The following is a 13,483-nucleotide window of genomic DNA, read 5'->3' as shown; positions in this document are numbered from 1 at the left end:
TTTTCTACATTGTCAAGAGGAGGTGTGTTTTATCTATCTATCTATCTATCTATCTATCTATCTATCTATCTATCTATCTATCTATCTATCTATCTATCTATCTATCTATCTATCTATCTTTGGTTAATTATCCCATGTATTTGTGTTTGAACAAAAGCTCTCTCTGTATCAGCTCATCCTGTCCTCTAGATGCCTGAGTTTGTCACTTCTTTCATTACACTAATCACAGATTGTTACACTGTAAAGCACCACACTTTTCCCATTCATATAAAAGCAACAGAAGAGGAAAGAGACCTGGGTATGTTGGTTAATCACAGGATCGCTATGACTCACTAATATGATGTGATTACCAAAAAGGCAAATGTTATCCTGGGATGGATTGTGTGAGGTATTTCAAGTTCAGATAGAGAAGTATTAATGCCATTGAACGAGGTACTGGTAAGATCTCATTTGGTATACTGTATACAATTCTGTTCACCCATGTTCAAGAAATTCAAAGTGGAACAGGTATACAAAGAAGATCTACTAGGATTATCAGGGGAATGGAGAGCCTATTTTATGAGAGGAGACTAAAAGAGTTCATTTTATTTAGCCTAGTAAAATCAAGGCTGAGCGGGGCTATGATTGATCTCTGTGTATATATCGGGGGGGAGGGGGTAAATACTAAGGAGGAAGAAGAGCTATTTAAGCTAAAAGATGATGTTGGCACAAGAGCAACTGGATACAAACTGACCACAAATAAAGGAAGGTTTCCAGTCATCAGAGGAGTGAGGTTCTGGAACAGCCTCCTAGTAGGAGTTGTGGGGGCAAACAACTTAATTAGTTTTAAGAGAGAGCTTGACAAATTTATGATTGTATGATGGGGTTGCCTGTGGGGAGGGAGGACTGAGCTCAACAGCCCTGGAAGGTCCCTTCCAGTTTATATCTTATGTTTCTAAAATCTTATACCCCTCCCCCCCCCCCCCTATTCTGCTGTGGGTTGTTGTGGGTTCTGTTTTGGGTTGTTGTTTTTTTTTTGTCTTCCTCTGAAGCATCAGAAATGGCCAAACTGGAGATGGGACACTGGACAGGGTGAGTTGGCACTCTGGCTAGTTCTTCATCACATGCTCAGGGTCTAACTGATTGCCATATGTGGGATCAGGAAGGAATTTTCTCCTGTGTCAGATTGGCAGTGACTTTGCCAGGTTTTCTCCTTTGTCTCCAGCCTGGGGCGCAGGTTGCTTGCCAGGATCAGTTGGATATCTCTTGCTTAATCATTTGCCTGCCATTGTGGGGCTTGGGCATTGGTGTGCTTATGGCACACAATAGCTTCATCTCCCAATGCTCTAATTTCAGTTGATGGGTTCAGTGTGCAGATGCTGGGTGGTATTGGAGGTCTGTGATACACAGGAGATCATACTGGATCATCTGGTGATCCCTTTTGGCCTTAAACTCTCTGATTCTATCATTCAAAACCTACCTCTTTCAACCTAGACTTCTCAGAGTAACATCACCAAAGAAAAATAAAAGAATCCCAAGCTCTGCTGGCTGGTGGAAAAAGAGAAAAACAGAAGAATATATCGTTGAGTGCACTTTCTAATTTGGGGAGGCAGTCAGATACCACAGTGATGGGAACCATCCACAAGCCTAGATAGATAGAGATAGAAAATGATATTAAAAACAGGGTTGGTGTAAATTTTTGCCATTTGATATGCACATATACCTCCTATTGAGTTCTTCTTCGAGAGATGTCCCTGTGGGTGCTCCACTACAGGTGTTGGTGCGTCCCTGCGCCTTCGCCCGGAGATTTTTGCAGCAGTACTCATAGCGGCCACGCATGCTCAGAATCTGCCCCCCGCTGTGACTCTAGGGTAATAGAACGCATGCGTGGCCGGTCTCCTCAGTTCCTTCTCAACCGTCCCCGGCCTGAGAAGGAGCTCAGCAGACTCATTAGAGAATCCTTCACTTTTGCCTTAATTATCCTTTAGAAACCAGTTTTCTGTCAGTTTTCTCTGTTAAATTAGTTACTTACCCAGTTTATCTTAAAAAAAAAAAAAAAAAAAAAAAAAAAAAAATTTCCTGTCAGCCGCGGCTATGCCGGGCTCCACCGGTTTCAAGCGCTGTGCTATTTGTAAGGAAGCTATCCCGTCATCGGACGGGCACTCAAAGTGTATAAAATGTTTGGGGGAAGCTCACATTCCCCAAAAATGTGCCCACTGCTGTAAACTCAGCTCCAGGGCACGGAAAGACAGGGAGTTTCAGTTTCAGACCCAGGCATTGAAGCCGGCTCCGCTACCCGACACAGCCCCCCCCCCTCAAAAAAGCTCAAGAAGTCTATGAAGAAGGGGCACCTTTCCTCACCGAGCAAGACTATGAGGCATAAAGTTTCTCCAGGCAGCTCGACGATCTCTCTGCCTGTGATCCCTCGCCTCAGCAATTTCCATGAGCCAGGCTCCTCCGGAACAGCGCAAAAGCCGCCTGAGGCTTCAGCGCCGCCGAGAGGCTCCGGTGCCGAGGCATCAGGCTTCCAGTTGCCTGCCTCAGTGACGGCACCGTTCGGCACCGCAAATGAGACGGTGCCGACATTCCACGGCACGCCTCACCCGAGGCAGCCCGACATTTCTCGCCCGGCACAGACCGCGGCACCGACGCCTGCGGGGCATTCTGACACACAGATCACAGCCAGAAGCCCCGATCGCAGGAATGCTCTTGTGCAGCAGCCTCTATCGGCTCGGCTTTCATCTCCCGCAGGAGCTGCATTCACTCATTTTACCCAGACAGCTGATCTTCTAGTATCACCTACCTTGCAGTCTCCGCTCATGAATGCATATTCTTTTTCAATGCCTGAGTCAGGATCTGAGCAGTTTTCCTCCAGTGAGGAGGAAGCAGATCCACAGGGAGTTTTTTCCCCATATCATGACTCCCAGCCCCGGACCCAGAGCAATAAGGGCTATGGAAATACTACCTCATCCCACACTCAGGACCCTGCCCCTTGGGGGATGAACCCCTGGATGGCACCACCTATGCCCTACCAGCCACCATGGCAATACTGGACACCATGGGCATCATACCCTCGGGAACACATGCCCCGTGGCCACTCGACCAGGCGCAACACTGATCCAGCGCCGTCTCCTAATGCATATGCTAGTGACACGAGACCCCTGGCAACACAGCCACGTTCCCAGGATAAACCTAGCCCTTCCCCTGGTCCAACAGACCCGGAGTTAGCACCGGAGGAAGCATTACTTCCCCTTCCTCCCACTCCCTCTGATGAATATACAAAATTCCAGGACCTCTTTAAGAGAGTTGCTACTGACCTAAACATTAACCTGGACGTGGTTCCCGAACAACAGCATGAGCTAACGAACATCCTACAGCCCCCTTCTTCCTCCAGAGTGGCACTCCCAATTAACGCAGCCCTTTTAGAACCCGCTAAGTCCATCTGGCAGACTCCAGCGACAAGCCTACCTACCTGCAAGCAAGCAGACAAGAAGTATTTTATTTCTCCAAAGGACTCTGAATTCCTTTTTACTCACCCAGCACCAAACTCATTGGTAGTAGACGCTGCGAACCAGAGGGCTAGACAACAGTATTCTCGTTCTGCCCCACCTAACAAGGATAGCAAACGACTGGACCTGTTTGGTCGCAAGGTCTATGCATCCTCCACCCTCCAATTTCGTATAGCTAATTATACTGCAGTCCTGGCAAAATACGACCATAAAAACTATAATAAGTTAATGGACTTTATTGATGACATTCCAGAACAAAGAAAACAACAGTTCAGAGCTATAGTTTCTGAGGGCCAAGCCATTTCACGCACCGCTCTTCAAGCAGCCCTCGATGTAGCCAACACAGCGGCAAGATCTACCGCTACAGCGATAGTCATGCGACGGGGCTCATGGCTCTCCTCTTCCTTTTTTCCTCGCGAAGTTCAGAACACAATTGAAGATCTTCCCTTCGACGGTGACAAACTCTTTGCTTCTAACACGAATGAAGTGCTTCATTCAATGAAAGACTCCAGAACAACCCTCCGGTCTTTAGGTCTCCAGGCACCTACGGCAAGAAGACGACAATATCGATACCAACCATACCACCGGCCACGTTATCCCGCATTTACACAACCTTCCCATAGACCGCAGAAACAGCAACAGCCGCAACGTCCACGACCAAGATTCCAGCGACGTCGCCCAAACTCTACAGGGGCGCCTCAACCCCCACCAGCTAATAGGCAGATTTGAAGACTTGGTCGAGGGTTTAGAAAGCAACGCCCTCACTTCAGCCGGCACACCAATCTTTGGACACCGCCTACGACCTTTTTTCCAACAATGGAGGAAGATTACCTCCGACAAGTGGGTCTTAGAGGTAGTTACAATTGGATACGTCATCCCCTTCCTCTCCTTACCTCCCACCCACCCACCCTCCCCGTCCCTCTTCAGGGACCCTTCTCACGAGCAGCTACTCCTCCAAGAAGTGCAACATCTCCTTCATCTGGGAGCAGTAGAAATCGTGCCAGAGCGACACAGAGGGAAGGGTTTTTACTCCCATTATTTCTTAACGGAGAAGAAAAATGGGGGATGGCGACCAATCCTCGATCTCAGGCGGCTCAACAGATTCATCAAAAAGCAAAAGTTCAAGATGGTGACCCTCACTACCATAATCCCAGCGCTGGAGCGCGGCGACTGGCTTTCTGCCCTCGACCTACAAGATGCCTATTTCCATGTCACTATACATCCGGCCCACAGACGTTTCCTCCGATTTACCCTTGGTTCCACACATTTCCAATACAGGGTACTCCCCTTCGGCCTATCTACAGCCCCCCGTGCTTTTTTCCAAACTTCTAGCTGTAGTCACTGCCTACCTCAGGAAACAAGGGGTCGTAATATTCCCTTACCTCGACGATTGCCTCCTCAAAGCTTCATCATTCGACGAGGCGCTCCTGTTCACACGGCTCACAGTCGAATGCTTTCTATCTCTCGGCCTACAAATAAACAGAGACAAATCCACATTACGCCCCACCCAGCACCTGCAGTTCATAGGCGCAGACCTCGACTCTCGGACGGGGCTAGCAGCGCTCCCACCCGATCGCTTCAATTCCATAAACCAACTGGCCACAACTATTCGCAACAGCCCTCAGGTAACTGCCCGAGACTGCCTGCAACTACTAGGTCACATGGCCTCGTGCACTTTTGTCGTCCAGAATGCACGCCTACACATGAGGTGCTTCCAACCATGGCTGGCGACAGTTTACAAACCGAACATGCATTCTTTGAACAAGACTCTCTCCCTGCCTACTCCAGTCAAAGATTCGCTACGTTGGTGGACCGTCCACTCCAACCTTTGTTCTGGAGTCCCGTTTCTTCAACAGGCTCCATCACGCATTCTGACCACCGATGCATCTATGACAGGGTGGGGTGCACATATGTCTCATCACACAGTACAGGGACTATGGTCACCAACCGAGACCTCCCTGCACATAAATGTACTAGAACTTCGAGCCATTCGCAACGCGTGCCGTCACTTCCTGCCACTAATCAAACATCATCACGTACGCATAATGACGGACAACATTGCTTGCATGTTTTACGTAAACAGGCAGGGCGGAGCTCGTTCCCATTCGCTGTGCACAGAGGCTATGAAGCTCTGGAATTGGTGCATTGCGAACAACATCCGGGTATCAGCAGCCTATCTTCCCGGAATCATGAACACCACAGCAGACGAACTGAGCAGACGCTTCCCATGGGACCACGAGTGGGAGATAGACGACAAAACCATTCACGAGGTATTCAGCATCTGGGGTTACCCAACAATAGACCTCTTTGCAACTGCAAAGAACAAGAAATGTCTCAATTTCTGCTCCAGAGCAGGACTGGGCAAACATTCCCTGGGGGACGCATTCATGATCTCATGGCACCGAAACCTATTCTATGCGTTTCCCCCGATACCAGTTCTCAACAGGGTTCTGATAAAAATACGAACGGATCGAGCCAAGGTGATCCTCATTGCCCCATCGTGGCCCAGACAACCATGGTTTCTTCCTCACCAGAATGTCAATCCAACCACCAATCTCCCTGCCGCTTATTCCGAACCTTCTATCTCAACAGCACGGTCGTTTTCTCCACCCCAACCTGTCCATGCTTCACCTCAAGGCCTGGTTCCTACGTGGTTCTCCCAACGCGAATTAGATTGCTCCGAACAAGTTCAGGAGGTGCTCCTACATAGCAGAACGCAATCTACTCGCAAGACCTATCTTCAAAAGTGGAAACGATTCACACATTGGTGTTCTGCCAAACATCTTTCTCCTACCTCGGTACCTCTTTCGTTTATATTGGACTATCTCTTGGGCCTTAAGCGATCCGGCCTTTCTTTCAGCTCCATCAGGGTCCATTTAGCTGCTATTACGACTTTCCACGACAGAATTGATGATACGTCTGTCTTTGCTCACGCTACTACGAAGCGTTTCCTCAAGGGCCTACAAACCTTATATCCAGACATTAAACAACCGACCACCCCCTGGGACCTTCATCTGGTACTGTCTGCCCTAACTCAACAACCCTTCGAACCCCTAGCCACGTGCTCCCTTTTACACCTCTCCATGAAAACAGCGTTTCTAGTGGCAATTACTTCTGCCAGACGGGCAGGAGAAATAGCAGCTCTCATGGCTCATCCACCATATACGATATTTTTTAAAGACAAGGTTACCCTCAGATTGCACCCCAAATTTCTTCCAAAGGTACACTCATCATTCCATATTAATGAACCCATACACCTCCCGACTTTTTTTCCGAAACCACATGCAAACTCCTTTGAAGCCTCAATGCATACACTAGATGTTCGCAGAGCCTTGTCATTCTATTTGGATAGAACCAAACCCTTTAGAACCTCCTCGAGACTTTTTGTCTCTGTTGCAGAGCGCTCCAAGGGCATGCCTATTTCTACCCAGAGACTCTCGAACTGGATCTCCCAGTGTATCCGGCTGTGCTATCAGATGAAAGGGGTTGCACCTCCAGATGGCATTAGAACACACTCCACTAGATCTCTGGCTGCCTCCATCGCGTTCTTACGCAAAGTTCCCTTGGCTGACATTTGTAAAGCAGCCACCTGGTCATCTGACCATACTTTTGTTAAACACTATGCCCTTATTCAAGGCCCTTTATCTGACATACGCTTGGGCAGGGCGGTACTCTCAACGGCCTTCCTACCAGATCCGAAGTCCCTACCTCCTTAAGATACACTGCTTTTAAGTCACCTGTAGTGGAGCACCCACAGGGACATCTCTCGAAGAAGAAGAGGAGGTTACTCACCCTGTGCAGTAACTGACGTTCTTCGAGATGAGTGTCCCTGTGGGTGCTCCACTACCCACCCTCCTCCCCTCTACTTCGGAGTTGGGGGGCCTCCGTGGTAGAGAAGGAACTGAGGAGACCGGCCACGCATGCGTTCTATTACCCTAGAGTCACAGCGGGGGGCAGATTCTGAGCATGCGTGGCCGCTATGAGTACTGCTGCAAAAATCTCCGGGCGAAGGCGCAGGGACGCACCAACACCTGTAGTGGAGCACCCACAGGGACACTCATCTCGAAGAACGTCAGTTACTGCACAGGGTGAGTAACCTCCTCTTACCGGGCATACCAATGGGTAGGATTTGGTCCTTCATATTTTTCAAGCTTTTCCTGGTGTTAACAGTTCTTTAAATTCATACTTTGATGTCTCTAAAGAATGTCAGTCCCCATCTAAAATGTATGCAAATTAGAACTCTTGATGACAGCATAGTTTTTTTTGCTAAGACTAATAACTGCATATTTCAATAAAGCATGTCAGCCGACTGATAAAGGAAATGCTTTAATTTGAACTGTTGTACCAGACATATTTAGTTATAAAATGACAACATTCTGTTAGGCTTAGGGTTACATAAATGATTAACCCTTTTGTAATTCTGCCTCACAGTTTAACAAGTAATCTGCACCTGTGGCAATCAGGTGGTAGACAATGCTCTTGACTCTCATTAAGTTCAGTGAAAGTGATTTATTTCTTTCAGATATTAAGTACGTGATATTTCAGCCTCGCTACATAAATTGCATTGTAGCTGCGTCTTGTAAATGAAATGATTAAGCAAATCATGTCCCAATCTTTCTAGTTCAGAGAAAGTGTGAACCAATGATGCTTTGTAACAGTTTCATAAGCTGATACTAAGGAATTTTCCTAAATTCACGAAGGGGTGGCATTCACATTCTAAATGTGTGTGTGGGGGGAAGGCATTTCTAATGTGTCTGATGGCAGAACCTTCCAGTTGCAGCTCCACTTCTAATTTTCTTCCTCCACATCTAGAAAAGTTTCTAGAGTCTTACACCAATTTTGTTCCTCATGTGACTAAATTTGGCCCTTAGTGTTTTAATCTATGATTCAAAATATGCCTACCTACTGTACCATATTTATATTTTTCATTAAAAGGGTGTATTACTGGTGTAAGGGACCCTGGAGCCCCATGGCTATGGAGGGCTAGGGGCTCCTTAACAGTCGTCAAGGATTTTCCTGGCTTCCCTCAACATTTTGTCTGTGCTTGACCCCTGCTCTGGGGTGCTCATGCCTTTGTTGACCACAGGATATTGTTGCTTATAAAATAGGACACCAGGGTTGGTGAATAAAAGAGAAGAAGGTGATGTGTGACCATAAGACCAATGATTTTTATACAATAATTGTCCAAAACACCATTGTAAGTTACTGTTTTGGACATCACAGTAGAGTTTTGTTTTATTTTTTAGTAAGGGATAGGTCAAATGGTATTATTTTGAATGTGGAGCATCCCATATCACTGGTATGTGCAATCTAATGAGATTTGCCTATGAGAGTATTGTGAACATATATATATTAACTTTGACAATGTGTGGCCTAATGGTATCGATTTTGACAATGTGGGCCCTAATGGTAACATTCTCATTGACATCAAATAGCTGGATTGTGAGGATTCTGCTATCCTTTTTGAGGTTTTGTTTCTGTTTTTATGTATTATAAAACTATTATTCTGTTTGCTGTCATGTTTTTATTGTATACAATGATGATAAAATAGGCATCAGTATTTGCGAATAAATAGGACATGATTTGATTTTAAAATCTCTTTTAGGTGCACTCTTTACAGATGAGTACAGCAGCAGACTGGTACATGCCTTTTATTTTCCTTCAGGAAGCTACATCTCAATTAACTAAGTTGATAGACTGATTGTCTTAATGCAAATCCATGCAACAATGATTTCAGAGCTAGCAAATGCTTTAGTGTGATGGCCCAGAAAGGAAGGGGAATCCTCTGCATATATCCGTCATAGCATATTCATTACAACAGTAAGATGTAGTGGGTTTTTTTTCTTTCACCATAGTTGTATTTTTCTTTCACTAGACTTCATCCTTAAATGCATGGTTTAAATGTCAGTTTCATGTCTGATGTGAGGTGTTGCAGTGTTCCACGGCTTCTAGCACCATAAGCGTAACCTGGAAGAATAGAAAAGAAAACCCTTTAAAATTGTAAGACAAGACTATGGGAGCATTCAAAGAACAGAGGGGAAAAATATGAGATGTGGTCAAAATTGAAAAACAATATGCCAAAGCATTTCTCTTTGTTCTTATTGCCCACAGGACAAAGGGTGCAGGATCCTTTCAGGATAGTGGGGACAAGAGAGGAGTGCATTGATTTCACTATGTGAAAAAACAGTTTGTTAGCTGATCAAATATCTTCACCGATAGCTACGTTGTAAAATTGACAGGGCAGAGGATTTCTGAAGCAAATTTGCCTTTTTGTCTACTAAGGCCTAATTCTCCTGTCATTGAAGTCTGTGGGCCTTTTGCTATTGATGTTAATGAAAGTTGGAACTGGCTGTGTCTCATAGAATATTTGCTGGTGGAGTTCTGTGTTGCTTAGATACGTCAGTGACTTGAGTCCTAAAATAGTGCAGATTGAGGGAGCTGCACATTTTAAGTTTTGACTGTTCATACAGAAGGATAATGCTAGCAGTCGATATGATCATATGACCTTTTTTCATATGTCTGTATGTCTAGTGGTCACTGGCAACTCATGACATTTACTGATTGGCCATAAAATATTACATAGTTTTTGTGATGTTACCCTAAAATAGTATGTGGAATTGGAATTGGAAACTATTTCCTGAATAACTTGTGTCACTACCGCACCTTTTGTTGCGTGCTTGTTATTCTACAACTGTGGTAGCACATCATATACAATTCTGTAGTTTACCTCTGAACAGTACATAGACGTACTTAAAATGGGACCTGGATAGCTCAGAGGATTGGTAACAGGCTATGGAACCTTCCAGTCACTGAGTCAAATCCATCAAGTTAATGAATGACCGAAAGTCTTTACAATCTAACTGTCTGTTTGCGATACGAGATGGTGGATTTAATCTAGTTCATAGTAGACGTGTCTCTACATCCAAAATCCCACCATTACAATTGGACTAGAACCCATGCTAACTGTCTCAGCAAGGAAACCATGAATGGGAACTGAATTATCCTCTCACCAGACGGGTCGTCCTTCCAGAACTGGTTGAGACTTGGTAGTGGGGTGAAATCAGAGAGAGCGCACAGCTCCTCTTTCTCTGCTAAAAGCAGAGAACAAAATCCCCTCTTCTCCCTGGCTTGGGTAAGTAGTATGGTCCAGAACTCCTACTCCTCCTTGATACTGTGATGACAACTTCCCCACCAGTTTCAATCTACAGGCAGCATGGAAAATTGTGCTTTTGCAGCCACCCATAGTGCCCAGTTCTGCAGAAAACAAACAACTTTAATCTACATAGCTCGCACTCCAACAGTACATTCATTTCAAAAGGACATAAATCAATGTAATACTCCTAGGTGTATTACCTTTTTCAGTGAGGATAATTTGTATTAAACCATTTAAATTGTGTATTCATCTAATCTGGCAAAATCACAAGAGATACCTATCCCAGCCATTTATGCGCCCCTTACCTGAGCACTTTAGGCACCTAAGGGCAGATCCTCAACGGGTTTGATGTGTCATAGCTCCACTGACTTCAGTGTACACCAGCTGAGATCCACCCCCACCCCCTAGAACGTTCAGATGGCTCCCAAGAGAGGTGCCTAACTTTCATATTAAAAACATGATTAAAGCTCAGAACACACAACTGATGCTTCAGTTAGGCAGAGCTCGGACATACATGAGAAAATATGACAACAAGCTAATATTCTTAAACAATAGCTTCAAAAGAACTATTTAAAGGATATTAGGCAGTAATATACATCTAAGATTTTCCTAATTCTGCAGAATATGAAAAGTATCCTAAAGAACAGCTTTTTGGATCTAAAGTATGCTTAAGGGCACTAAAATATGACAGATTTTCTTTTTTGTAAATACTCCTCTAAAGTGTGAAGCATGAACTGTGTTACAATCACAGCTAAAGTACACCAATCAGTATTCTTACATATGATCTTTGGGATTCTCAAAGGATATTGATAATAGATGAAGAAAGATCCCTTTGATGTACTTACAAAGGAAACCGTTAAGATTTCAGAGCAGACTGTAGGATTTTATTGCCAAAGTATTTTTCTTAAGATTGCTTTATCCTTTTGGAACGATATTAAGTTTACAGTAACATTTCAGCGGTTATTTAGTGCCATTATGGCAGCAATTTTCTGAAAAATTGCTAATAGTGCAATAAGGGTTGAGAAGACCTTTAGAAATAATTTAAAGGGTAAAATGACTTTATTTTTTACAATAGCCAATTGTCATAACTATAAAGGGAAGGGTAACAGCCCCCCTGTGTACAGTACTATAAAATCCCTCCTGGCCAGAGACTCCAAAATCCTTTTACCTGTAAAGGGTTAAGAAGCTCAGGTAACCTGGCTGACACCTGACCCAAAGGACCAATAAGGAGACAAGATACTTTCAAATCTTGGTGGGCGGGGAAGGCTTTTGTTTGTGCTCTTTGTTTTGGTGGTTGTTCGCTCTTGGGACTAAGAGGGACCAGACATCAGTCCATGCTCTCCAAATCTTTCTGAACAAGTCTCTCATATTTCAAACTTGTAAGTAAACAGCCAGGCAAGGCGTGTTAGTTTTATCTTTATTTTCTCAACTTGTAAATGTACCTTTTACTAGGGTGTTTACTTCTGTTTGCTGTAACTTTGAACCTAAGGCTAGAGGGGGGTTCCTCTGGGCTCTTTAAGTTTGATTACCCTGTAAAGTTATTTTCCATCCTGATTTTACAGAGATGATTTTTACCCTTTTCTTTAATTAAAAGCCTTCTTTTTAAGAACCTGATTGATTTTCCTTGTTTTTAGATCCAAGGGGATTGGATCTTGATCCACCTGGAGTTGGTGGGAGAGAGGAGGGGGGATGGTTAATTTCTCCTTGTTTTAAGATCCAAGGGGTTTGGATCTGTATTCACTAGGGAATTGGTGAAGAGTCTTTCAAGGCTACCCAGGGAAGGGAATTAGCACATTGGGAGTGGTGGCAGTGGACCAGATCTAAGCTGGTAGTTAAGCTTAGAAGTTTTCATGCAGGCACCCACATCTATACCCTAAAGTTCAGAGTGGGGAAGGAGCTTTGACACCAATAAAAAACTTCTAAATTATTTTTGAAATCCCTTTGCCAAACTATTATTAGCTTTACAGTTGGGGCCAGATCTGCAACTGTATAAATTGGCGCAGTTCCATTGACTTCTATAGCAGGTGGGGATTCTGGATTTTAATTAATTACATGTTCATCATTGTTAGGGAAAAGATATCATACATGTTAATCAGGCCCTGACTTTGAAATACATGACTCTCTTGCTAATTGGAATTCTTCCCTGTGTGGAGGGCCAGCACAAGGACTGTGCTCCAACTAAAACATCAAATGATAGTTTAAGTGGTGCATAAGATTTATACGAGCCAACATCTGCATGTGTGTATCTGTGTTTGTACATGTACACACACGCACAAAGAAGGTGTATGTAATGTTTAGAATGAGTCATAATGTGGCATGATCTGATGGATATTTTCTGAAATTGGTTTTTATTGCTAATTAAGCTGTAGAGGCACTTTCAGTTATTTTAAATGACTGTTATATGGATGTATGTTAAAGCACATGAGACACTGGTGGAAAATGCCCATTCTGGAGGTACTTTGTTTTGCTCAGCTACATTCTAGAGATACAACCTCTATTTTCATGTCTTTCTTTTTTTCAGGCAGAAGGTTCCAGGCTCCAGAGAGAGCTACGAGGATATTTAGCTGCCATCAAAGGTAACTTTTTAACAGGCTTAATATTTGTATTTATTTTTTTAATAGTTTTTGTAAAAAGATGCCCAAACAAATCGGCTGTTTTGAAATAATTTTAAATACACAATGGGGAATCAGAGTGTAGTTGTGTGGCTTGCCCAACAGACAAGGTCAAGTGAGAGAGATCATTTTTCTCATCATGGTGCCTCATTTCTGATTTGGTATCTTGCAAAGGCACTGTGGTCTAAGCTCTGAATTTCAAAATGTGTGACCCCTCATTACATGCGTGC

The 13,483-nt window shown here is 44.2% G+C and overlaps 1 protein-coding gene across 2 annotated transcripts in view; it reads left to right on the top strand.

The window, feature by feature from the left end:
• Positions 1 to 13,483, top strand: part of AMPH (amphiphysin) — a gene marked incomplete in the record, with an annotated part of 178,825 nt that overhangs the window by 83,549 nt on the left and 81,793 nt on the right. For both annotated transcript variants that reach the window (XM_034761228.1, XM_034761230.1), the window contains 1 exon segment: positions 13,163 to 13,217. In XM_034761228.1, coding sequence (XP_034617119.1) covers positions 13,163 to 13,217 — 55 coding nt within the window.

The sequence above is a fragment of the Trachemys scripta genome, chromosome 2 (genome assembly GCF_013100865.1).
Source record: "Trachemys scripta elegans isolate TJP31775 chromosome 2, CAS_Tse_1.0, whole genome shotgun sequence".
NCBI lineage: Eukaryota > Metazoa > Chordata > Testudines > Emydidae > Trachemys > Trachemys scripta.
The sequence above is the reverse complement of the archived record's forward strand: the minus strand, read 5'-3'. Positions and strand labels throughout refer to the sequence as shown.